This window comes from Hemicordylus capensis, chromosome 3, assembly GCF_027244095.1.
Source record: "Hemicordylus capensis ecotype Gifberg chromosome 3, rHemCap1.1.pri, whole genome shotgun sequence".
Classification (NCBI taxonomy): Eukaryota; Metazoa; Chordata; class Lepidosauria; order Squamata; family Cordylidae; genus Hemicordylus; species Hemicordylus capensis.
In genome coordinates, this window is record NC_069659.1 from 78072018 (window position 1) to 78099811 (window position 27794).

At 43.9% G+C, this 27794-nt stretch overlaps 1 protein-coding gene across 1 annotated transcript; it reads right to left on the bottom strand.

Annotated features, from left to right (window-relative positions):
* Nucleotides 1–13980: 13980 nt before the first annotated feature.
* Nucleotides 13981–27430, bottom strand: LOC128350491 (uncharacterized). The gene is made up of 5 exons (XM_053308915.1): nt 27356–27430; nt 24914–25070; nt 23595–23843; nt 22724–22828; nt 13981–14012 (listed from the first exon to the last, which is right to left on the bottom strand). Exons 1-5 carry the CDS (start codon nt 27428–27430, stop codon nt 13981–13983), a joined length of 618 nt encoding a protein of 205 aa, XP_053164890.1.
* Between the last annotated feature and the right edge of the window lie 364 nt (nt 27431–27794).

A 27794-nucleotide genomic window follows, 5' to 3' on the forward strand; every position in this document is an offset into this window, starting at 1 on the left:
TGGATGTAATGCTGGCGCCACAAATTGGACCAGAATTGGAGGTGCCCAAACTCGTGCACGGAAGGAAACCACAGGTCCCTTCTTTCCTTCAAATCTGGTTCCCTGGATTTGGATGTGCGTCCAAGGTGAAGGACCTCCAGGCTCCTGTTATGTCTGAATTTGGCGTATGTTTAGGTAACAAGATTCTCTGACTGTTTCTGGTCTTGGAGGGCAACTTAGGTACACCTGCCTTTAGTAAACTACATAGTAAATGGCGGCGGGGGTAGTGGTGGTTTAGGCTGGTTACCAGGAAGAATAGAAAGTGAAAGTATAAACCTATATATATAAACGAATACAGAAAATATTGTCCGAAGTGGGACATTTTGTACTTCTCTCAGCCCCATGATGAGCGGTTTGAACATAACAACCAAACATTTAAAAGGACACTTCTCCATAGTCCATGTTTTGAAAGCTAGTTCAAGCAACATGCAGAAATCCCCCATCCCAACCCACCGCACCAAATGCTGCTCCTCTGCTCCTATACTCTGCTTTGAATTAAACAGAAAATTGGAATATCTTACACACATCTGCCTACAACTTCTAGTTTCAGTCTAAGAAATGGAAATGTGTGGAAGAAGTAAGTAATAGCATATCAGTAAACATTTTACAAAATAGAATAAACAAAAGCCAGAATTTTCTGGGTGAAAAGTGGGGGGGGGACATTAGCAGGGGGGAAAACATTAGCAAGGCTAACATGTTTGAAAGCAAAGCTTTTTTTTCAGGGCTTCTTCTTGCAAAGTGGAGGTCCGTGTTTTAAAAACATATTTCTGTCCTATCTCATGAAGAAAAACTCCTCTTAAAAATATGTTGAGATTGCTATTGTTTTCTTCCTAATAAACAGACCCTTTGTTTTGTTGTGTATTGTGGAGATGTCCTTGTTTTTTGTGGGGCATGTTGCCTAAAAATAGTACAAATGTAATTAGGTAAGCATATTTAGGTGCAAAGTATGAAATTCCTCTCAGCGAGAAGATTGAAGACCAGATGTAAGAAGAATTTTATCTTACTGTGGTGAAAAAGGGGCTAGAAGAATCAGTATGTAATGTTCTTATATTTAGTTATTTTATTTAATTCTTCCCTTTCTTTAAGGAACTAAGGGTGGCATACAGACTTCTCATCCCAATATTTTTAGCCTACTTTTCTTAAGGAAAGTAAGCATATGAGATCACCTGGCATTGTGAGTGTGTGTGTGGTGTGTGTGTGTCCCACTAATAACTTCACAATATGAACCAATATGAACCAAATTGGGTACAGTTGTGGGGTTACACATAGGGACACCTCAATGGCATAGTTTGTGATGTCATCCACCCCAATTCAAGATGTATGTGTAAATGTTTGAGGCGCAAATGGGCTAACTTGTGAACAACATAACCAATTTGAACCAAATTTGGAACAGTTGCAAGGACTCATAGGGACAGCTCAATGGCATCGTTTGTGATGATGTCATCCACCCCATTCAAGATAGTGGACGCATGCATGTTTGAGGCATAACTAGGCTAATTTATGAACCGGCTAACCAATTTGAAACAAATTTGCTACAGCTGTAGGGACACACAGAGAGGGACACCTCAATGGCATGGTTAGTGATAATGTCATCCACCTCAGTTTAAGATGGAGTTGCACTTGTCCTGAAGGACCGGGTTCTCGATTTGGGGGTGTTCATTGATCCAGCACTGTCACTAGATGCTCAAGTAACTTCTGTGGCTCAGAGCACCTTTTATCAGTTTCCGCTGATACTTCAACGGCGACCTTGCCTGGACAGAAATAGCTTAGCCACAGTGACTCATGCTCTGGCAACCTCTCGCTTAGATTACTGCAATGCATTGTACTTGGGGCTGCCTCTGAAAACAGTCTGGAAACTGCAGCTGGTACAAACTAGGGCTGAAAGATTATTAACTGGGAATGGACATTTTCATCATATTACACCAGTGCTCTGTCAGCTGCATTGGCTTCCAGTCCATTTCTGGGCCCAATTCAAAGTGCTGGTTTTACCTTTTAAAGCCCTAAATGGCTTGGGACCGGGTTACCTGAAAGAGCACCTTGCCCCATTTGTCCTTACACAAACCTTAAGATCTTCTTCGCAGGCCCTCCGGGTGTCCCTGCCAAATTAGGTGAGGTGGGTGTACCACTAATAGAATAGCCTCCCCAGTGAGGTTCACCTGGCTTCATCACTTTGTTCTTTTAGATGCCAGATAAAGACCTTTTTGTTTTATCCAGGCCTTTTAAATTTTGGGTTTGCAGATTTGTTCTGATTTTTAACTAATTTTAAAATGAGCTTTTAAGCTGTTTTGTATTGTATTTTGTATTTTCCCCCCTTCTTTTTTATCTGTTATGATTTAATGTTTCATGTGTTTTTATTGTATGTTTTAATCCTCTGTTGTGAGCTGCCCAAAGAATAATTTGTTATGGGATGGCTAAGAAATAAAGTTGTTTTTTACAAAATTATTATTTCTTGTTTACACAGTCAGACAGGTGTTATTGACTGATTACAAACAAAGACATGACTTGTTTTTCTTTCTTATTGACTACAGTTATATCTGGTGTATTGTGTGGCAGATGTTTGTCTGTTTGTAGTCGGAAGTCCCATAATATTTTTGCATCTTCATTTTCTACAATTTGTTCAGTTGTATGGTCCCACCAATTTTTGGCTACAGGTAGCTTGTATTTTTTGCAGGTGTTCCGGTGTATCATCCCTGCTACCTTGTCATGCCTTTGTTTGTAGTCAGTCTGTACAACTTACTGTGTCAGTCTGTGTTTCATCTGCTTCTTTACAAAGGCGGCACTTGCTGTTTGTTGTTGATTTTTCAACTTTTGCTCTTATTGCATTTGTTCTTAGTGCCTGTTCTTGGGAAGCCAGTATTAAACCCTCTGTTTCTTTCTTCACATTGCCATTTTTAAGCCACTGCCAGGTCTTGGTGATGTTTGATTTTCCACTTATATTGTGCAAATATTGACTGTGCAGTGGCTTGTTTTTCCATTTTTCTGCTCGGTTCTTGACTTGTTCTTTCTTGTAGGCCTGCTTTGTTTCATTGGTGTTGAATAGTTTCGCATTATTGACCATTTGAAGTGCATCTTCTTCACTATCCTTTATATATTCTTCAAGGCCTCTTTTCTCCTCCTCTACTGTTTGATGGACTTGCAGCATTCCCCTTCCACCTGAGCTGCGAGGGAGGTATAGCCTATCTACATCACTGTGGGGGTGCAGAGCATGATTGATGGTCATTATTTTCCTGGTCTTATGATCTAGCATCTCTAGCTCTGCCTGGGTCCAGTCTATTATTCCTGCAGTGTATCTAATAATCAGTATAGTCCAGGGGTTTATGGCTTGTCTGGTGTTCCCGCCATTGAGTTTGGACTTTAGAATTTTTCTAATTGTTCTGATATATTTACTTCCTACTGTTGTTGTTGTTGTTGTTGTTTTATTATTAAAAATATTCAAAATATTGGGGCTGACATCTAGAACAAGGAAGCACTGATGCTGTGTGAGAAGTGGTGGCACTCCCAGTGCCTTCAACTAAATCAGTAGGGAGGGATTTTGGCAGCACCTTTCCCCCGGAGGCAGCCAGTGTGACACAAAAATATGTCCCTGAGGGTCACATTTTCATGTGCACTTTGCATTTCCAGTTGTAGATTGTTGAAATTTCCCTCCCTCCACATGAGCACTAATGTTGCAAAAGTCGACAGCGCTGCTGTGTTGCATGCAGGACCAGTGATTCCCTAGTCTGGATGTCAGTCTGGAAATGTTTGAGTTTGCAGGAAAATATTCAGCTTTCCTTGATATTATAATATTCCATCACTGGGATTGTTTTGAGGGGGTGGAAGATCGGTGATGGTAGTGATCGCTGCTCAGATATTGTTTTGATCCAGCAGTACGATCACATATCTACCCATACATTTCTAAAATGCATTCTGTCAGTCAAGATTTGACACCTGGTTCCCTGAACAAGTAATTCTTCCCCACTCTTTGCTGTATTAGTCAGGAGGACCTACATGCTTTGGCACATTTTCTGTATCATCATTTGAAAATTAGAAATGTAGTGCTTTTTTTTTTTTAAAGTTCAGAGGTAATTCTAGAGTGTTTATGTTAGATAGGGATGTGCACAAAATTTGTTTTTCTAGTTTGGTTTTACCCATCTCTAGACCAGGGCCTGGCTCAGCTTTAATTCAAGTAGGTTTGGGCCCGGTTCAAGGGCGGCGGGGGTGGGGGCTTTCCTAAGTGTTAGTCATTAGTAAATTGAAGTACTAACACTTTCACAGTTGCCCTGGAGGCAGCTGCAGTGGTCATGGCAGCCATTTTTTTATACCTCCGCACATGCGTACAGGCCCCTCTACACATGCCTCCATGTGCATGAGCAGAGACCAACAACATGGCTGCCATACACACGCAGAGGGCTGAGACAGGCTTGAAACAGGTCTGAAATGGGCAAAAGCCAGCCTCAGAGACTTGGGGAGGGAGGTCAGCGGGGCTAGGGGGAGCCACTGCAGCACCCCTGTGACTGCCACAGTCCACCGCAGCCACTGCAGCTGCCAATAGGGCAACTGTGAGAGTGTGAGTACTTCAGTTTACTAATCACTACCACTTAGGGAAGCCCTCGCAGTCCTCAAACTGACCTGAATTGGCCTGAGTAGTTCGGTCTAAGTGGTTTGGTCTAAGACCTGATTCGATCTGAGATTGAGACTTCAAACCAATTTCAAGCCAGTTTGCACACCCCTTATGCTAGAGTGACATATAACATGGATCTGTGGATTGTGTTCAGGGGTGAATATTGCAGATAATTACATAGGCAAGACTATGTAATAATGCCTATATCTCCTTACAAAACATTCTTACATATGGCAATAAAGATGAAAGCATTATAGAGAAATGGCAGTTGTTGTTATTTATTTATTTAATTGATTGATTAATATGCTGAATATTATTTATATGGTATATAAATAATATAATTTATATTACATAAATATAAATGTAATTTATATATTATTATTATTTATTTAATGTATTTATGTATTCAGTTTTTATGCAATTGAAGGGGTTTATAGGCATACCTGGATGGGCAAAGAAAGATTTTTCTATAGTTCTTAGGAATTTTTATTCTACTTACGTCCTATTTTATTCTATTACGTCCTACTTACGTCCTACTATTACGTAGTATTCTACTACGTCCTATTGAAAGGAAAAGAGCTGCATTTTAGAATAGCTTGTCTGCTCTTGTAATAATTATTTTATCAAGAGTAATAAATAATATTACTCTTGTAATAATTACCTGTTGCTTTTTGCAATCTATACCTAAGTGTGGTTGGAATTATGCTGAGCATTCTGCACCGAGTGTTGTCTTTACAGCGATCTTTTGGACCTTTCGTGGTCAGAAAAGCAATGTACTTATGATTATGTTTTTATCTGCCCTTAGTCCAAGAAATTCAGTGCAACAAGGGTATATAACTTCCCATTTCATCCACCACTTCTCCATTTCATCAACCGGTGCTGTTGGCTAGGCTGAGAGGCTGATTGGGCCCAAGGTCTCTGTATGGACAAGTGAGGATTTGAACCTGAACATTCGTAGACTGCATCCAGTGCTTGAATATTGAATCTCAATTCAATATAAATTAAATGATTAGTCACATTTCTAGCTTCAGCTCCTGCAGAATAAACAAAGATGCATGGGCTACACATGCAAAGTGTGAGACGTAGACCACGCTGATATTCCGTGTTTTCCTTTGTTAAGATCCAACCTGGAAGTCATACTGTTTGAAAATATTTTCCAGTTCCATAGCTAAGCTATACCCATCTGCTGCAGCAAAAACAAAGCATCTTGTTGCACTTTTAAAGATGACCAGATTTATTATGGCATACACTTTTGTAGACTAGAGCCCATCAGATGAATGATGAAAGGCTCAGATAAATTTCATGCAACTGATGAAAGCTTGTGTTACAATAAATCAGCTAGTTTCAAGTAGAACAAGACTGTTTGAAGTTCATATCCCAGGTTTTGACCATGGTGTTTGTAGTATATATGTCTTGTCTCTTTAAGATTAGGTTGTGTTTGGTTGGGTGTGGCTTAGCTTTCTGTTTTAAAAGTGCAAGCTGCCCAGAGTTTGTTGCAGACTTGTCTGAATACAGAAGGCTCCTAAACCTACTTTGTTTCCTGCTCCTTCAGGCCCAAGGTCAAAACAACAAAGTGACTGGTTGTGAGTATGCCTAACAACCTTACCTATAGGAAGATACTACAGTGTTTGCCGGTCCTATGTGGAAGAAGACTTCTCCCCTTCCCCCACCCCATGCCCCAACAACTCTAACCTCCATTATTATGTTGGAGAAGAGCTTTCTTGTGGTCCCATTTATATGGGAGGAGAGCTGGTCTTGCAGTAGTAAGCATGACTTGTCCCCATAGCTAAGCAGGGTCCATGCTGCTTACATATGAATGGGAGACTACATGTGAGCACTGTAAGATATTTCCCTTTAGGGCAGGCATCCCCAAACTGTGGCCCTCCAGATGTTGCTGAACTACAACTTCCAGCATACCCAGCCACAAAAAATTGTGTCTAGGGATGCTGGGAGTTGTAATTCAGCAACACCTGGAGGGCTGCAGTTTGGGGATGCCTGCTTTAGGGGATGAGCTTCTAGATTCCAAGTTCCCTTCCTGGCTTCTGCTAGATAGGGCTGAGAGAGATTCCTGCCTGCAACCTTGGAGAAGCCGCTGCCAGTCTGTAAAGACAATACTGAGCTAGATAGACCAACGGTCTGACTCAGTATATGACAGCTTCCTATGTTCCTATGTATACAGTGGTCCCTCTACTTACGAAATTAATCCGTTCCGAATGCACATTTGTAAGTCGAAAAATTTGTAAGTCGAAAAGCGGTTTCCCATAGGAATGCATTGGGAATGGATTAATGCGTTCCGGAGCCTAGAAAAAAGACCCAGACCCCCAGTAAGGCTTGCAAACTGCACAGGAACATTTCTTTTCAAGAATAAACAGGCAGTAAACAGGCAGGCAAGTCAAGGAAACCGCATGTAAAATTTGTAAGTCGAGGAAACCCCATCTAAAAATTTGTAAGTCGAGGAAACCCTATCTAAAAATTTGTAAGTCAAAAAAAACGCATCTAAAACCGGATCTAAAACTGCCGTTTGTAACTCGAAAAATACTTATGTCGAGTAGTTTGTAAGTCGAGGGACCACTGTATTTCATTTTTGTAGCTTTATGCAGGGGACTGGAGAAGAGAGAGAAGCATATAATCTGCTTCACATGCATAAGGCTGAGTCACTGACTTCCTTTTAAAAGGATCTCATGTACCAAACTGAGGCTACCTAGTGAACTGTATGGAAAAGTGAAATTTTGAACCTAAGTGCCCCTAGTTTACATTGAATGATTTAGCCACCACACTGGATATCAGTGTAATATAAATTAAATAAAGAACTACCCATGCCTACTCATATGGCTGGAAATAGCTCAGATCCAAACATGCACACCTTTTATTTATTTGTAGCAATTTGGTTAAAGCCGGGCATTGTTGCCTGCCACCGAGCCCAGTCCCACTAGGCAAATGTGGCTGAACTACACTGTGGAGAGAAGCTGTAGCTCAGTGGAGGAGCAGCTGCTTTTCATGAGAAGAACCCAGATTCTGTTCTAGGCACCCCCAGGTATTGATGAGAAAGACACTCTGAAATCCTCAGTAGTTACTGCCAGTTAGTGTAGACAGTACCAACCTAGAGGATCAATGGTCTGACTCAGTAGAAGGCAGCTTCATCTGTACAACTGAAAGCAGAATTGGCAATACTGACTCAGCAGTATAAAATAGACCTTGATCATCTGGCCAACCGAACGTGCACATTAAAAGTTGTGACTCTTTGACTGTTTGATTAAATCACCCATGAATTATTTCTGGTTTGGCTATTCTTCCTTGCATAGCAAATCAGCTATAGGACAAGGACCAGAAGTGATATGTCTAAAAAAGCTTGTCATTTCTGTCTGTTTGCAAAGAAGCTTATTTTTCCTTATTGCTTGGTGTAGACAGTGGCTTTTTGAATAATTTAATTCCTTCTTGTCGCTTACTAACATCTGGGGCTCTTTTGGAGAAATAAACATGGTATTTAATTATAGCTGGTAGAGCATGAAACAGGGAGTTGTCATACTATTTAGATATAGGGCAAGAGGTGGGAGAGAGTGGATGGAATGGAATGTGCGGATGAAATGGAATGTTGTCCACTGTCAGCATATTCTTCTACAGTTGAATAGTTTCAGATTTAGTGCCATGGCTCTCTAGGTTGGAAATACTGCTTGATAATACTTGATGGTAGTTTTGACATCAGGCATCTAAGAAGTACAGAAAATGCAATGACAGGAAAGCTTTCATTGAGTGCAGGGTTCAAGCGTAAAGTCAGTGCCATTTTAAATGGCAAAAACCAAGGATATACAATGAAAAGTTTGACAAGTCTTGTTCTTAATGGGAATATGTTTCCCTAATAACCTGTAGAACATGGGTCGTCTTCAGGCATTTAAAGTAGCTATGATCAACCTGCATGAGAATGGGGAGGCATGCATGGTAGTAACAGGTTCCTCCTCCAACTTACATGCTTACATTAAAATGGATGTAAGATGTAAGGTCTCTTGCATGTGCGGGGGATTCTCTCATTTCATTTACTGGTTATAAATGAACTTAACTAGCCTGAAGTGTCTGTCTTCGCTCCCACATGTGCATTCATAGTGTCAACTTTGAACAAATGAAAAAGTCTGTATGCTTAGGTATGGAGAAGGCCGACATGCATAGCTATTTGGACCAATGAATTAATATCTGAAGTAGGAGTCAGAAAGTAGCTTGCTTAAAAAACCAAAACAAAACACCTCTATGTGTCTGTAAACAGTAATCGACACTATCCTGTCCCTTATGCACTCCCAAACACTGAGATTTTGTACAGTTTCAAATTGTGATTTCATTTATACAGTAAATCCTAGAGATGCCATAACGATGATTGCACAGGCTCCTGTCCCCAGTGTTTCTCTGCGGACAGAGAGTCCCATTCTTTCTAGGCCAGGTATGTCACAGCAGCAAAACTATTCTTGCTGCACTGCATCTGAGAACCAGATAGGGGCAATGCACACACAACTGTCCAGCCTGTGAGTACATGTGCACACGCAGAGATACAATAGCACCAATTTGTTTGCAAATATACACAGTATTAATATGCACAGGGTTCTGCCTCTCTGAATAGTCTTTACATTCCTTAAACATTATTGTTGTTGTTATACAGCATGGTAAATTTCTCAGATTTCCAAATGTCTCTTGTGCAATAGGACAAATATTGTATAATTTATAAATGTAACAATGAAGTAGTTGAGCTGAAAAAACACGCTTAAGTTTTATTTGGCTTCAGCAATGCCATTAAAATATTAACTATGTCTTATAGTAAAGTATAATGTTCACCCTTCAATTAGTAATTTAGTCATTCAATTAGTCTTGCATGGAGTGCTATTACTTTGTAGAAATAATTTTTAGGATGCAAGTGGATTTTTATACTTTTCCTTTCTGCAAGCCAAAATATTGGTCAGCAGAGGGCAGAGTAGTATCAGAGCATGAACTAACTTTATGGAAACTAAATGGGAAATCTGCAACATTTTCCATTAGAACTGCATGCAAAACATCTGAGCCTTTTCTTAAAAACACAGCTAAACCATTGTATTATTCTTGTTCCTGTCAGGTTTTATCAGCTGCTCTGTAAAGTCCGATGACAGAGCTGTCAGGTTTCTTACTTGAGAAACTGTGTGATGTCTGCGAAGAGGGGAAAGGGTGACCCTGAAGAAAATAGCGGTGTCATGGATTGGTATGTCTTTCGTATAGTTCTGTATGTCAAGGATGCATACTTGCATCTCTACAATTCAAGAAGTATGGAATGCTATTTAGTTTTTTGAACACACATTTTTATTTACTGGAGGAATTATTGAAAGGAGTGAGGGAACTATTGGAGGGCTATGAATGTGGTATGCATGCCATAGGCCGTTGTACAAGACACATGTAATCCAACCAGAGTTAAGCACATTAAAACCTATCGAAGTTTGGCATTAAGAATTAAACATATACTTAAGAACACAGCCCTGCTGGATCAGGCCCAAGGACCATCTAGTTCAGCATCCTGTTCCACACAGTGGCCCAGCAGATGCCACGGGGGAAACCCTCAGGAAGGAGCTGAGGGCATGCTCTCTCTCCTGCTGTTACTCCCCTGAATTTGGTATTCAGAGTCATCCTTCCTTTGAGGCTGGATGTGGCCTATAGCCTTCAGACTAGTAGCCATTGATAGACCTCTCCTCCATGAAGTTATCCAAACCCCTCTTAAAGCCATCCAGGTTGTTGGTTGTCACCACATCTTGTGGCAGAGAATCCCACAATTTGATTATGCATTGTGTGTGAAAAAGTACTTCCTTTTATTGGTCCTAAATTTCTTGGCAATCACTTTCATGGAATGAACCCTGGTTCTAGTGTTATGTGAGATCTAGAAGAATTTCTCTCTGTCAACATTCTCCACACCATGCATTATTTTATAGATCTCTATTATGTCTCCCCACAGTTGTCATTTTTCTAAACTGAAAAGCCCCAGGTTTTGTAGCCTTGTCTCATAAGGAAGGTGCTCCAGGCCCCTGATCATCTTGGTTGCCCTCTTCTGCACCTTTTCTACTTCTACAATGTCCTTCTTTAGGTATGGTGACCAGAATTGTATGCAGTACTCCAAGTGTGGCTGTACCATAGTTTTGTATAAGGGCATTATAATATTAGCAGTTTTGTTTTCAGTCTTCTTCATAATGATCCCTAGCATGGAATTTATCTTTTTCACAGCTGCCTCACATTGAGTCGATACTTTTAACTAACTGTCCGCCACAACCCCAAGATCCCTTTCCTCGTCGGTCACTAACAGCTCAGAATCCATCAGCTTATGTGAAGTTGGGTATTTTTGCCCCAATATGCATCACTTCACACTTGCCAACATTGAACTGCATTTGTCATTTTGTCGCCCACTCACCTAGTTTGGAGAGATCCTTTTGGAGCTCTTCACAGCCTGTTTTGGATTTCACTACCCTAAATAGTTTGGTGTGATATGCAAATTTGGCCACCTCGGTGCTTACTCCAACTTCTAGATCATTTATGAATAAATAAAAAGCACTGCTTCCAATACAGATCCCTGGGGGACTCCACTTCTTTCTTACCTCCATTGTGATAACTCTCCATTTGTACCTACCCTCTGTTTCCTGTTCTTCAAACAGTTAGCAAACCAGTTACTTAAACATGTTCCTTTAAATAAGCTTGACTTAAAAGTTTTTAATTCGGTTTGCAGGCTTCATGTACCAATCAGCCACATCTATTTACTGTCTACAAGGACAGGCACAAACACAAGACACTTTAAATAGGCTAAACTGGGTGAAGTGATCTGGCCTTTCCTAAATCTCATAGGAATATAAGAAGCTGCCATATACTGAGTCAGACCATTGGCCTATGTAGCTCAGTATTGTCTTCACAGACTGGCAATGGCTTCTTCAAGGTTGCAGGCAGGAATATTACCTTCTGTGCCTTGTAATCCCCATCCCCGAGTTACCATACTGCCTGCATATACTTTATAACCCTGTTGGTTTCCAAATGCTTGTGTGTAAATCTTTGTAGATATATGATGTACAAACAACCACTTTGTATATAATTGTGCTTTGGCAACGTACTGTATGCTTTGGTAGTTTGTTGGTTCAATTGAAAAAAATCTTGTCCTATTTAAAAAAAAATAAATCAAAAAAAATCTTGTCCTATCTTGGAGAAGCCAGGGAGGGAACTTGGAACCTTCTGCTCTTCCCAGGGCATCCCCTGAGGGGAATATCTAACAGTGCTCACACTTCTAGCCTCCCATTCATATGCAACCAGGGCAGACCCTGCTTAGCTATGGTGACCAATCATGCTTGCTACCACAAGACCTGCTCTCCTCTTACAAATGCAAAACTGGATTGGCTGTTTCCTCATTGTGGTGGTGGTGTTCCTGGGAGAGATGAGCGAAGTGCGACAGGAGGTATACTCCCAGTAGGGTCACCCAAGGTGCGAAGGTCATCCCAGCTGCCCAGCTAAAGTAAGCAGGCACCTATATCAGGCAGCAGCAATATAGGAAGGTTGGTCAATTTAGTGACAATGACAAATAGGGATGTGCATGGAACTGGCTGGCCCAGTTTTGTTCGAGTCCGAATTGGACTTGTACCTGACTGAGCCAATTCGGTCCGACACACCCTCAAACTCCCCCGGTTCAGTCGGAGGAGGGGGTTCGCGATTAAAAATAAATAAAAATTTTTTTGCCTTATTCCCTTCAAGGGAGTTCCTTGGAGTGGTGTGTGTGTGTGTGTTTGCAGAGGTTTTCACCGCCAGCTGCACATTTGGCCGGTTTCTCAGCCTGTTTGGACTTTTGAATTTCGGCACGGTGGCCATTTTGAATGCTGCCACGCCTGCACAATTGGCCTCTGAGAGGCCTGGCATGACCCAGGCCTCTCAGAGGCCAGTTGCACAGGCACAGCGCAATTGTCCAAAATGGCTGCCACACCGAAGTTCAAAGGCCCGAATGGGCTGAAAAAATGGCAGAACGGGCTGCTAGTGGTGCTAATGGATGCTGGCAGGGGGAGGGCTCCAAAGACCCCCTTGCCACCCCAAGGAACTCCCCTGAAGGGGATAGGGTAAAAAAAATCCTTTTTTTCATTAAAAAAAATTTGTGAACGCCTGAACACTAAAGGAGTGTTTAGTCAGTGGTCAGACTGAACAGAGGGTGGTTCGGTTCGACCCCGGACTGTCATACTGAACCAGCTCGATCCGGTTTGTACATCCCTAATTGCAAAGGCATCACTTCATACTGTGTGGGAGAAGGCAAGGGTAAACTGCTCCTGTATTTTACCAAGAAAACCACATGGATAGACAAAACAGAATAATTGTCAATGTAGTGTCAGATGATGGGCCCCTCAGGTCACATGGTACTCAACATGTTACTGAGGAAGGGTTGAAAATCTCTTGAGTATCAATGGTGTTTATCAGGGATTCTCAACGTTGGGTCCCAAGATGTTATCGGACTTCAACTCCCATAATCCCCAACCATACCCCTGCTAACTGGGCAAAGAGGCACCTTTTACCGTGGTGATTCTCTTTATTTAGCAGGGGGGAAGTAACTGGCCCTATCCACCCCCACACAGTACCTCCAGAGACTGTTGATGGTGTTTATCTTGTGTTTTTTTAAGAATGTGAGCCCTTCGGGGATAGGGAGCCATCTTATTTATTTGTTGTTTGTTATTCTCAGTGTAAACTGCCCTGAGCCATTTTTGGAAGGACGGTATAGAAATCAAATTAATAATAATAACAACAACCAAAGGCGGCTGGGGATTATGGGAGTTGAAGTCCAATAACACCTGGGGACCCAATGTTGAGAATCCCAGGTGTTTACGATGTAGTTAGGCTAAAGCCTTTTGGATGTCTAGCAGCTGATGTTGCCATGCAGGAAAATAAAATCCGAAGCTGCAAAGGCAGAGTTATAGTGGGCAAGAAGCATGAATATGAGAGAGCTTGACACAGTGAAAGATGAAATGAATCGACTACAGATTGACATCTTGGGCATCAGTGAATTAACATCAAGTTGAATTGGACACTTTCAGTAAGAAAATTAGGACACTACTCAGGACATGAAAAACAAAGAAGGACCGGTGTTGCTTTCATAGTCAGGAAGGATATAGCAATGACAGTATGGGTACAATGGTCAGTGACTGACTAATATCAATTAGATTTCGTGGACAAGCCTTTAACATCAAAGGTTTTCAAGTTCTATGCCCGAATGACTGATGCAGAAGAAGACGAAGTTGATGAGTTTTATGCTCAAGTCCAGTCTGAAATTGACAGAACATGCAAGCAAGATGTGCTGCAGGTTGATGGAGTCTGCAATGTCAAAACTGGAAATGTTAAGGAGGAAAACACCGTTGGACTGTATGGCCTAGAAAACAGAAATGAAACAAGAGAACTACTTATTTGTTTCTGCCAATCCAATTATCTCCTCATTGCTAACACATTCTTCAAACAACCAAATGGCACCTATACAAATGGACATCACCAGATGGAGTTCTCAGAAATCAAACTGATTATATTATTGGTGCAAGGAGGTGGAAAAGCTCAGGTACAGTAGCAAAAACGTGGCTGGGAACCGATTGTGGAGCAGATCACACACTGCTCATATGCAAGTTCCAAGTCAAGCTAAAGCAGAAAAGCAAAGTTACCCAGTTTCCATGATACTTGAGAATGTATCTTCCATTTCCAAGAAGACTATCAGGAACTACTTTGAAGTTCTGAACCTCATTGATAGGGAACCAGAGGAACTGTGGAATGAAATCAAAGAAGTTGTTAAGGACAAATGTGAAAAGAGACTTTCAAAGACCAAGAAACAGAAGATAAGCAAAATGGATGTCAGAACAGATGGCAGAAATTGCTGAGAAGAGAAACCAAAGTCAAGAAAGATAAATACCTCATGAAGGAACTTGATAGGGAATTCCAGAAAGCTTATTAGAAGAGACAAGGAGCAGTATTACAATGACATCTGCAAAGCCCTTGAATATAGAAATAGACATGGAAAAACAAGGATAGTTTTTTCCAAAAGATCTATGAACTCAGAAGGAGTTGCCCACCTCGAACTGGTATGTTAAGGGATGCCAGATCGCATGATTCAGAGAAGATCAAACAGAGATGGAAGGAGTATACTAAAAATCTGTACAGCGGGGATGTCAGCATCCAAGATACTCTAGAAGATATTCCCTACTTGAAAGAAACTCTGGTCTGGGAAGATGAAGTTAGATCAGCACTCTGGTCATTACCAAGGTGGAAGGCTACAGGAATTGATGGAATAGGAATTGATGGAAGAATCAGTCAAGGCTCTAACCAAACTAGGCCAGCAAATTTGGAGAATGACACAGTGGCCAACAGATTGGAAGAGGTCAGTCTACATACCCATACCAAAGGAAGGAACAGATTGTGCAAACCATTGCACAATATCCTTAATTACACACGCTAGCAAAATAATGCTCAGTTTCATCCAACGCAGGTTAGAGCCCTTCGTGGAAAGAGAAATGCTGGATGTTCAAGCTGGTTTCAGAAAAGGCCAAGGAACAAGAGACATCATTGCTGGTGCATGCTGGATAATTGAAAAAGCCAAAGAATACCCCAAAGAAGTCAATATGTGCTTTATTGGCTACAGAAAAGCCTTCGATTGTGTCACCCATGTCAAGTTGTGGAATATCCTTAGGAAAATGGGTATCCCAGAACATCTCATTGTTCTCATGAGAAACTTATAAACAGAACAGGAAGCCACAGTCCAGACGGAACATGGTGAAACAGACTGGTTCCATATTGGCAAAGGAGTAAGGCAAGGCTGTATACTTTCTTCTTATTTATTCAAAATATGCTGAACATATACTGAGAGGAGCTGGATTAGAAGAAGAGAGTGGTTTTAAAGTTGGAGGAAGAAACATCAATAACCTGCACTATGCTGATGACATCACTCTGATAGTTGAGAATGCAGATGATCTGTAAGCTCTAGTAATGAAAGTCAGTGAAAAAAGTGAAAAAATGGGACTACAACTAAATGCAAAGAAGACTAAACTAATGACAACGTTACGGCAACCAGCCTCACAATTGATAATGAAGACATTGAAGTGGTGGATAGCTTCCGCCTTCTAGGATCGACCATCAACAGTAAAGGATCCAGCAGTCAAGAAACACTCTTCAGACTAGCACTTAGGGTTGCAATGAAGTCTTTGGAAAGGATATTTAGATGTCTATACCTACAAAGATTAGAATTGTTCGGTTTCCCCCATGACACTCTATGGATGCGAAAGCTGGACTTTGAACACGCAAAATAGAAAAAGTATTACACTTTTGAACTTTGGTGCTTTATAAGACATTTGAGGATACCATGGACAGTCAGGAAAACCAACAAATGGATCATAGAACAAATCAATCCAGAATTTTCAATCGAAGCACAAATGACCAGGTTCAAACTATCATACTTTGAACACATTATGTAAAAAGCCAACTCCCTTGAGAGATACACAATGCTGGGGAAAGTTGAAGGAAAGAGAAAAAGAGGATGACCTTGCTAGGTGGATGGGCTCGATTATGACAGTAATGAAGGCACCACTGAGAGACCTTAAAGGCCAAGTTGAAGACAGATAATCCTGGAGAGAATCTATCTATGTGGTCGCTAATAGTCGACATCGTATTTGTATGAAGAGGTGAACTATGATGGCAGGCATTTCCATGATCAGGAGACATTGTGGATCTTCCCAGCTCTGTTATATATATACACATAACTACTGCCAACTTTCGGTGTGCAAACCAGTTTGAATTCGAACCAGTCCAAATTTGAACCAGTTTGGTTAGAAGGCTCTCGCTCTGACCAAACCTGCCTTTGAAATGGCAATGCCGGTCCGAGTTAGAACAGAACCAAACCCAGTTTGACTCGAAAAGGTTTGAACCGGTTTGGGGGCTCCAGCGTCCATTTTAGGTACCAGTGGCCATTTTGTTACACTTGTGTCACTTTAAGTGATTGGCCAAGCTCCTGCTTCTCTGACTGGCCATATGTGTCTGGTCTTTTGGTAGGCTTGGTAATATTACCTGTCATTGAAAAATGTCACCCTTTTGACCGGGGGTGTGTGTGTTCCAAAGGATGGAGATTTAACTGATATTTAAAGGCAAGTCCTGGCCTAGCAAAATTACTCGGTAGAGAGACTGCGGCCTGGACTGTGAGAGAGAGTTGAGCTGCAGCCTGCTGGCTGCAGCCTGTCTGTGTCTCAGGTCTGGTTTGGGCTGCCCTGTTTTTTGTTTTGTTTTGTTGTACTTTTTAAATGATTTTTAAAAAATCCTTCCTCCTTCTTTAAGGAAATGTTCCTTGCTGGCTGTTCCATTTTAAAAAATAATGTCTGCATTGAGTGAGTGAGTGGGCCTTCTCCTGCTTCTAGCCCAGTTAGTAGGAATGTGCACAAAATCAGTTTGCCAGGTTGGGTTTGAATTTGAACCGGGTTTGAACTGGGAGAGGGAGGTTCAGTTTGAATTTGAACCGGTTTGAACCCATTTGAACCCCCTGGTTTGGTTTGAATTTGAACTGGTTTGAACCCATTTTAACCTTCCAAAGTGGGTGGGGTGGTAGTTGGCACCCATGGGTGCCTACCACCCAACCCCCAAAGCAATCAGACACTTGTATGATATATTATGAATTTTTGAAATATTTTAAATTATTTTTCTCATAGGGTATAATGGGACTCGAAACAGCCCATTATTCCCTATGTGGAATACCTAGGGGCACAAAATTGGGGTGGATGGTAGGCACCCAGGGGTGCCTACCACCTACCAAACCCCTAGGCAATTGGAGACTCATACAATATTCTATTATTTTTTCTCATAGGGTATAATGGCACTCAAGCCAGCCCATTATTATCTATTGTGGAGCACCCATGGGTGCCAACTACCACCCAAACCCTGAAGCAATTGGACACTCCTATGTTTGTTTAATGAATTTTTGAAATATTTCTAATTTTTTTTCATAGGGTATAATGGGACTGAAACCAGCCCATTGTTCCCTATGTGGAGTACCTAGGGGCACAAAAGTGGGGTGGCAATCAGAGACTCTTCCGATTACTGGTCAATTTTTAAAGTGTTTTTGAATTCCCCATAGGGAATAATGGGGATTCCAGAAAATATATAGTTTCAAGTCGGGGAAATCAAGGTGTCCCATAGCGGCGTGTGGTGGGTGCTAGTGCCCAATGGGGGCAAGGAAGCTACCAGAATTATTTCAAAGGAATTGGGCAAAGGGCTGATTTTTATTTGATTTTTAAATTCTATGCATCTTTAAGCTTTCCCCCCTTAAGGAATAATGGAGTTCTCAGCAGCCCTATAACTCCACTTGGGAGTCACCAGGGTGGTGGTGGTGGCCCAGAGCAGGTGGTTATGCTGTGCACATAGGGTGCCAACCACCCCCATACCCACAAACTCCTGGGGTATTGGGTTTTGTTGTTCTTGAGGTGTTGAGAGTGTAGATTCTCTGGTAGCTACTGAAAATCTCATAGGCTACCAGAAGGCGCCTTCCACATTACACACACACACCCATGGAGGTCTCTAGGGAGGTTTGGGTATTTCCCATAGGGAACAATGGGGATTTGGGGCAGCCCCAAACCCCACGTTTGGGTGGTGGCATGGCCCCCCAAAGTGGCTCAGGGGGCATGGCAGGATGGCCTCTACTACCCCCAGAAAACCCAAGTGGATAGGATTTATGGTTCTGGAGATATAGAATTTTATATAAGCCGTACACAGTGCTGTAACCAAACACACACACACTCCACCTGTGATGCTGAGCATCTCTAGTGCACCTGTCCAGCAGCACTGGGTGTGGCATGGGCACGGGCACACACACAACCACTAGGCAGGATGGTAGTCGCGTCTAGCATGACACTGTATATATTTGTAAATGTGTAAATTTGTGAATATGTAAATTGACAAATGTGTAGATAGGTGGCTTGGCCTGTGGTGGGAAGATGCAGCAGGACTGTGTAAATGTGTAAGCATGCAAATGTGTACATCGGTACATCTGTAAATTTACAAATATGTAAATCTGTAAAAGTGTACATGTGTTAGACTGCTTGTAAATGAGTAAATGTTTAATTTGGCAGATGTGTACTGCATGTGTAGACACTAGTGTGTGGAGGTCTTTGTGGTTGTTGTGTAGATAGTTGTGTGGGAGATTTCTTTTGTGTAGATAGTTGTGTGGAGGTTTGTTGTATAGATAACTGTACAGGGGTGTGTGTACACACACACACACACACACACACTAGTGTATATAGCTTCCCCTCATTTCTTTTCCCTCAGTTAGTTTTAGCACCCACACACATGCACCAAACACCAAACACTCATGCACTGCCAGTGATGAGTCAGTGGTATTTTGCCACCACGTGTCTGAATCTAGTCTTGCTAGGTAGGTTCTCAGCAAAGATGTGGTGGCCCTGTCAGTCTGAGGCAGATTTCCTTTTATCGTATCATGCACAAAGAAAAGAAAACATCTCAAGATGCGTTATTTAAATTTTTTATTAAATGTGGGTTTTAAGAATTACTTTGCCTCTTTAATGTTTTTGTAACAGGTTGTTTTTTGCTGCCTTGTACCACCTTCCTAGGTTTGTGTGGTCTCAGGCTAATTGTGGTCTTTAGTGTGTTTTTCCCCTTTTCCGCTGGTTTTCTTGGTTTGCAGTTGTTTTTATGATGATGTCAGTCTTATGGTGTAGTGCAAGTCTGACTCTCTGTTGTAATTTTTTGATTTGCACTTTCGTGTCTCTTTAGTTGTGTTACTGTTGTGTCACTGTCTCTTGGATTGTGGCCTCCTAGGGGCAGAAAACTGGGTTGGGTGGTAGGGACCCATGGGTGCAAACTACCACCCAAAATACAAAGCAATAGGGCACTCCTGCCATTTTTAATATTTCCACCATAGGGAACAACTGGGATTTGAGGTGGCTTAACCAGCCCATTTCCCACCCTATAGCCCTCAAACATGCTATAGCCCTCAAACATGTAGCCATTGATAGACCTGTCCTCCATGAATTTATCTAACCCTTCTTAAAGCCACCCAGGCTGTTGGCTGTCACTACATGTTGTGGAAGAGAATTCCATATGATGTTTATGTGTTGTGTGAAAAAGTACTTCCTTTTGTCGGTCCTAAATTTCTTGGCAAAGTTTCATGGGATGACCTCTGGTTCTAGTGTTGTGAGAGGGAGAAAGAATTCTCTCTATCCACTTTCTCCACACCATGCATGATTTTATAAAACTCTATGTATTTCCCCTCAGTCTTCTTCTTTTCTAAACTAAGAAGCCCCAGGAGTTGTAGACTTGCCTTGTAAGGAAGGTGCTCTAGGCCCCTGATCATCTTGATTACTCTTTTCTGCATCATCTACTGGTTCTATAATGTTCTTCTTAAGATATGGTGACCAGAACTGTGTACAGTACTCCAAATGTGGCTGCATAATAGTTTTGTATAAGGGCATGATAATATTTGCATTTTTATTTTTAATTCCCTTCCTAATGATTCCAAGCATGGAAATGGCCTTTTTCATAGTTGTCATACATTGACTCAATGCTTTCAATGAGCTGTCCACCACGACCCTGAGATCTCTCTCTCTTGGTTAGTCACTGAGCACTCAGACCCCATCAACATATATATGAAGTTGGGGATTTTTGACCCAATATACACCACTTTTACACTTGCTTACATTGAACTAGGGATGTGCACAAACCTGTTCTGAGGCCCTTTTAGGGGCTTCTGAAAAAGTTCCGAAACTGGCTGGTTTGAAGGTGAGGAATGTCGGCCTTCAAGGGCGGGGGAGAGTGCACTTACGTGTCGAGTACTTCCGGTTACATCCGGTAAAGAGGGCAACAGCATGGCGGGGAATTACGCTGCCGCCCTGATGGACTTTGAGAAAACCAAGCACCAGCGGAGGGAGGGGTAAGTGTACGTTTCTTGCCCTTAAAGGCAGACACCCCCCGCCTTCGAACAGGGCCTCCCCGGTCCCATGCACATCGCTTTATTAAACCACATTTTCCATTTTGTTTCCAACTCCCCCAATTTGGAGAGATACTTTTGGAGCTCTTCACAATCTCTTTTGGATTTCACTACCCTAAATGGTTTAGTGTCATCTGCAGATTTGACCACCTCACTGCTTACCCCAACTTATAGATCATTTATGAATAACTGAAAAAGCAGTGATCCCAGTACAGATCCCTGGGGAACCCCAATTCTTACTTCCCTCCATCTAGCGAACAGTCAATTTATACCTACCTTCTGTTTCCTGTCCTCTTGCCAGTTATCATTCCGCAGATGAACCTATCCTCTTATCGCATGACTTCTAAGTTTTCTCAGGAGTCTTTGATGAAAAATTTTGTCGAAAGCTTTAAATCCAAGGATACTGTGCCAATTAGATGACCTTTATCCACACACCTGTTGACACTCAAATAACTCCAAAAGATTTGTGAGACAAGATTTACCTTTGCAGAAACCATGCTGGTTCTCCTTCACCAGGGCCTGTTCTTCTATATGCTTAAAAGTTTTATCCTTGAGAATGTTTTCTATCCATTTCCCCAGAAAAGATGTTCAGCTAACAAGCCGGTAATTTCCCAGATCCTGCCTGGATCCCTTACTGAAAATCTGTGTTACATTGGCTACTTTCCAATCAGGTTCAGAGCCTGATTGTAGGGATAAGTTAAATATTTTTGCAAGGAGGTTGGCAATTTCACATTTGAATTCTTGAAGGACTCTGGAGTGGTTGCTATTTGGCCCTTGTGATTTGTTAAATTTTAATTTTTAAAAATTAAAACAGTTTTAATTATCATCTCTCATCACCTCTATCTCACTCAGTTCTTTGGCCTCTGTCCCTGAGAAGGCTTGGTTCAGGCACAGGTATTTCTCAAACTCTTTTTTCACCTCTTTTATTGTCTCCTTGCATTTCTTCTGTCAGAGTTTATATTCCTTTCTGTTCTCTTCATTTGGGCAGGCCTTCCAATTTCTGAAGGAAGTCTTCCTTTTTATAGGTTCCTTGACTTTACTTGTTAGGCATGCCTCCTGAACTTGGTGGTACCGTTCCTCCATTCTAATTGGGCTTCTATTATTGTGGTTTTAAATAAATTCCATACATTCTGGAGAGAAGTGACTCTCCTGATTTTCCCTTTCAGTTTTTTCCCCACCATACTCCTCATTTTATAGAATTAGACTTTGTCCCCAGACCCCAGCCCAAGAAGACACTGACACAATTTGTTGGGTGAAACTGGCCATAACTTTATTAACTTAATCAACAGTGAGCAAGCGAACTAGGTAGGGATGTTCCCCCACCCAAGACAGTGCGGGACCTAGCAATGGCCAGGTTCAGACACCCCGGTCCTCCCCTGCACCATGCTTGGGCGACACACCCTGGCTCAGGAGAGCATCAGGCACCGGCCTGGTCCATCTCCTTTCTACCAACCCCCAAGCGAGGGCCTGGAACCTTCTAGGCGTTTGCACACCCCGGACCGCGCAGCCCAAGGATCTGCAAAGTCCTGAAGCCGGTTCATGGCGAATCGTCATCCCTGGGCCGTACAAGCCACAAGGGAGCGATTGACCCTGTCCCTGCCACACAGGTAGGTCAGCCTAGCTTGGCCTTCCTGCCCAACCACTCACCAACAATTCCTCAAGCCCCTTCCGAATATTGGACAAGTATAAATCACAGCCTTGAACAGACAGATGTACTCCGTCCAGCCTAAATAGGTGAGGCAAGGAGGCCGAAAGGCCTGCCTGTGCCAACACCCAACCCCCGGCACTAAGAATGAGCCTGCCAATAGCATTAGACACCTTATGTCGAGCTCGTTCCACCCCCCTCAGAGAGTGCACACCACGCCAAACTCTGCGCTGGAGCCACTCCACCCACACAATCCTCATCCCTGGAAACCTACTCCGCAGGGATGCGAAATCAGAAGAGGCCTGCTGAATGATGGAGAGCCCTGTTCGCTTGCCCAAGTCATTCTCACCCAAGTGCAACACCAAAATATCTGGACAGGAGCACCTATCTATATAATCCCGTAAAGCTGGGAGCAACTACCCCCAGAGCATCCCCTGCATACCCAACCAGGACACCCTGGACCAGTGTCCCAGACCGAGTTGGGTCCCAAAATGTGAGGCGCTGGCCCTCTTGTATGCCCAAAAAACCAAGGAATGGCCGCACAGGAGCACACTTACTGGAGCCGCCGCCCAGCCAGCACCTGTCAAAAGAACAAACAAATAACAAACAGCCGCTACCGCGCTGCATCAGTGCACATAGCGTAAGAACACATCGGACTTCCAACGCCCAATCCTCCGCACCTCCCTCGCCTCCAGGCCCAAGCCACTAGCTGTAGTAGCCACCCCAATTCTAAATGAGTGCAGGCTAAACCCCAACTCAGACACCCCAGCACAGGCCATAGCCTTCCTCAAAACAGCCCATAGCTGATACTGGGTCAAGGGATCCCCCTTCTCATGAACAAACAGGCACCCAGTTGTCTTGGGGCCACCCACCACGTACTGCCTCAAAGCTGTAACTGGACACATCCCTGGGTCCGAGGCAGCATGTAGGTGAATCACCTGACCCTTCCCTCTCTGATCGGTCTTAGAACTGCGGAGGAGCAGCGTGACCCCCAGGGCCATCCAACGACATATCCCCAAACTGCAGGCAATGCCCCGAAGGTGAATGCCTACCCCGAGGTAAAACCTCGCTGGGCCTAAAAGCCCCCCCAAAGGAAACTAAGGAAGTGGCCTTCATCAATGTAGCTTCCCAAGGGGAAGAACAACAGGCAGGTAAATGGCGAACTAGGGCTGCAACCACAGTTAACGTCAGTGGCTTCCTTTTGTCCGGGCCCCTGGGCTGCCGCCGCGCCCAACCCTCAAGCATCCTCCTAACCCTAGGATCACCTGTAGCATCCTGTACCCCCCGCGCCTGGGCTTCAAAAGCCAGAGCAGAGACTTAGCCTCCCATAGTAGAGACTGCCTTACCTGCCCCAGAAAGAGACACCAGGAACTGCATGACATGTTCCACAGGCACAGGCCATGCTTCCACAAGGCCCTCTCTTCTCCTGAATGCCGCGAACGCCCCAACCTTCGCCCGATAACTAACCCTGGTACTGGGCGCCAAGGAGGCATCGATGGCCTGCAGTGCAGCTATGCGCCAAGCTGCCACAGGGCTTCCGGCATGATCTCTGTGTCCCGCATTGCCTCCGGCACTAGTTCCTGGAACCTGTCCAACTGAAACCGAGATAGGGCATCAGTGATATTATTCTGAAGCCCGGGAACATGTCGCGCCACAAATAAAATATTGACACGTAAACATTGCAGAACAAAAGCCCTAAGCAAGCCCATGACACGAGGAGAGCGGGACGTCTGGGAATTGACAACCTGCACTACTGCCTGGTTGTCGCACCAAAACCGGACTGTGGAGTTAGAAAACTCCGCAGCCCAAAGGTGCACTGCCACCACAATGGGAAACAGCTCCAGAAAGGTAAGGTCCCGCGTAATGCCAGCCCACTCCCAGCCAACCGGCCAATGCCCAGAACACCAACCCCTGTGAAAATAAATTCCAAAACCCAATCCCCCAGCTGCATTGGAATGAACCTGCAGCTCAGCCTCAACTAACTGTTCAGCCCTCCAAAAGGAGATGCCATTGAAGTCCTCCAAAAAGGAGCCCCAGACAGTCAAGTCTGCCCTAACCCCTTCCGTGAACTTACCCTGTGGTGAGGAGCCCGCAAGCCGGACATCAGGTTGCAAAAGCGCCTCAAAAATGCCCGCCCAGGAACCACTACCCTGCAGGCGAAGTTCAAATGGCCCAGCACCACCTGCAGCTCCTTAAGAGAGACCCTACGTGCCACCTGCATGGCCCATAGGAGACCACGCAGGGTTGCTAACTTCTCCAACGGGAGACGTGAACAACCAACAACTGTGTCTAACTCAATACCCAGGAAAGATAACTTAGACGCGGGACCCTCAGTCTTCCCCTGAGCCAGCGGGACACCTAGTTCCCTGGCCAACTGAACAAAACTCTGAAGCAGGAAGTGGCATTCATTAGAATAAGCCCTCCCAGCAAAAAGAAAATCATTGAGAAAGTGAGCTGTAGACATAGAACCCGCCCTTTTCCTGACTGCCCATTCCAGAAAGGTGCTAAATGCCTCAAATGCTGCACATGAAATGGAGCAGCCCATAGGCAGGGCCCGATCAAAATAATATTGGCCTGCAAAGGAAAACCCCAGCGGCTGGTATCGGCCAGGAAAACAGTGGCCACTGGCCGGTACCACCGTGTGGTGCAACAGGTCCAAGCTCACCCAGCTGCATGACAGATGGCGCCTCCACTGCTGCTGAAGGCCACTCTCCCTGCTGCACCTCCACCGGGACCGCTGCATCGTCTGGAACCACTACAGGCTGCTCACACGGGATGCCGAGACCAACTGGCCCAGTAGAAACTGCTCCCTCCTCCATGACCTTCAATCGGGCAGATAAAGAATTAATTAACTGAGTCCTCGCAGCCCCCCGCGTCTGCCTAAGGGGCTTGCCCCCCCCCACCAGAAGGCCCTGCCCCCTTGTCCTGGGGCAGTGCCTTGGCACGCTCCAAAGCTTCCATCCTCTGAATCAAACCCTGAATGAGTACCATTTCCCCATCATCTTCATCCGTAGATGATGGTTGGGGTGCAGGTCTCTTAGGTGGCTTGATTGGCTGGCCACCAGCTTTCCCTTTTGCCTTCCTGGGAGGCATAATCCCAAATCACTCCGCCCTATGTGTAATAAGAATTTGTTTTTGTCTGCGTGTCCCTCTTTTTAAGAAAAATTATTATTTATGTTTAGTGTTTTTTATATCTATCTATCTATCTATCTATCTATCTATCTATCTATCTATCTATCTAAACATAAATAATAATTTTTGTGTATTATTTATTTTCATTTATTTATTTGATTCCTCACTTCACAAAGCACCCTCCACAGGGGATCCACACCAAACCTGCACAGGCCCAATCAATTGCCTCACAAATTGCTTCCCCCAAGGCCCGATTTGTGGGCCAAACCAACCGACGTTGCTACCCCACGCGGCCGGATTATGGGCCAAATCGGCCCAGACTGCCGCTGCTGCCGCGGACCGCCCACCCAGTCGCCCAACACAAAGGCCCGATTTCAGGCAAAAGAAGCTGCCGCCGCCGCCCCCACGCGGCCGGATTACTGGCCGAATCGGCCCAAACTACTGCCGCTGCCGACGACGACCGCCCACTCAACTGCCCAGCACAAGGCCCGATTTTGGGCCAAACAAGCCGCCCCCATGTGGCCGGATTAGGGGCCAAATCGGCCCGAACTACCGCCGCCGCCGCCTAGCCGCCCGATCCCCATCCTTAAAAAGGCCTGCGTCACTCGGGCCGATCAGGGCCCCACAAACTGAAGGAGAGGAGCTCGCAAACAGAGCTCCTCTCTCTGCAAAGTCTCGGGCCGGACTGGGGCTTTGGGCGGGAAGACGCCGAAAACGGCTGTCAAGCCCCGCCCCCCCCGGCCCGAGAACCAATCGGCGTCCCCTTGGCCTGTTGCCGGGCTGGGACAAATCGCCCTCCCTACAGCAACGAGGCCGGGGGAGGGGCATTCTTGGCGATTCTCTCCTCGTATGTATGCTGAATATGATCACACTATGGTCACAGTTCCCTAAAGGTTCCATGACATTGACATCTCACACCAGGTTCTAGGGACCATTCAGGATTAAGTCCAAGGTTGCCTTCTCTCTGGTTGCTTCCATTACCAACTGTTCTAGGGTAAATTAATTAGATGAATTAGCTAACCATTTATAAGAAAATATCTGCTTGGAAAGCTTGCAAAATACAAAATGAAAGTGATAAAAATAAGAACAAAATATTATGCGTGTTTAACCAATTTAACTACTAAAGACACCACTTTAGAAATTTGATAGATTTTGCAGCTCAGCTTGACAACATGACCTGTTAGAAGCACTTGCAACTAGGGATGTGCACAGAACCATTTGGTGCTCCATTCTAGAAGCGTAGTACCAGTGGGGGGTGAATAACTTTAAGGGTGAGGGAGGGTGCTCTTATCCCTCCCACATGTTTCCCCCACCAGTGCTGTGTATTCAAACAGTTTGGCAGGGCGGCAGCGTACATCCCTGCCATCCCGTTGCCTCCTTGGACTGGAAGTGACCCAAAGTTCCTGATGTGCATGTCATATGTGTGCATGTGCACATGCACATGCATGCACAGCGTGCGCACACACACCAGGAACTTCCAGTCACTTTTGGTCTGAGGAAGCAATGGGGCAGCAGGAAGATATGCTGCCGCCCTGCCAGACCATTTGAATGCACCGCGCCTGTGGGAGAAACTTGGCAGGAAGGGTAAGAGCACTTGCCCCCACCATTGGACCAGCAGGCACCGGTTCTGTGTACATCCCTACTTGCAACCCCATCCCCTCAACCTAATATTTTCAACAATTTTGATCAAAATAATTTTTTGCTGTTTTTTCCTCTAAGGGACTTTGAAAAAGGTTCTCAGAAGTAATTGAAGAGTCCAGAATTTGTTTCCAACAATACTGGTGGTGATTTTATAATTTTGTACCATGCACAAATCTAGATATATTGAGTATTTTTGTATAGCTGTTAACTTTTATAGAACTGGAGAATTATTACAGATGCTCTTTGGATTAGCATCTAGAAAACTGCTACAGCATCTCTTGCAGAAATCAATCGAACCTCTGTTTGAAAAACCTCTAACAAAGGAGAGACCTACCTCCTCCTCCTCCTCATCCTCCTTCTCTTGCGTGCAACTCTTCAACTCTTGAGCTCCATTGTCATACCTGCTCATAGTCTTTCCTTCTTCTGTCTAAAGAGCAGCTTCAACCTTTTTTCATAGTACTTGGTTTTCAAGACCCATCACCGACTTTGTTACCTTGCAGCTTAGCCATGTACTTCTTAAAATACACTGCTCAGAACCGGACATAGAACATTTCCTGTCAAGGGTTATTCCACCTGAAAATGGAAGTTGTTTCTACACTCTATCCAGATAATGTCAGCCCCTTTCGCAGGCAACAAATGAAGTGGTCAGATGATGATGTGCTATTATGCAGTACCACCTGCTGGCCATTTTCAGGATTTGCATTATGAACGTCAACTTGCTTTTAAAGCAGTCTCAAAAAGTGTGATTTTCATCACTGATTTCCTGCAAATGG

What these genes read in the sequence shown, in the direction of transcription:
- LOC128350491 (XM_053308915.1), bottom strand. Translation starts at nt 27,430, where the DNA reads ATGAGCAGGTATGACAATGGAGCTCAAGAGTTGAAGAGTTGCACGCAA. An exon ending in GCCATCTGTCATGCAGCTGG is followed by an intron (nt 23,844 to 24,913) that starts GTGAGCTTGGAC and finishes TCTCGGTTTCAG; the next exon opens with TTGGACAGGTTCCAGGAACT. An exon ending in ACATTTTGGGACCCAACTCG is followed by an intron (nt 14,013 to 22,723) that starts GTCTGGGACACT and finishes TCTGTTTTCTAG; the next exon opens with GCCATACAGTCCAACGGTGT.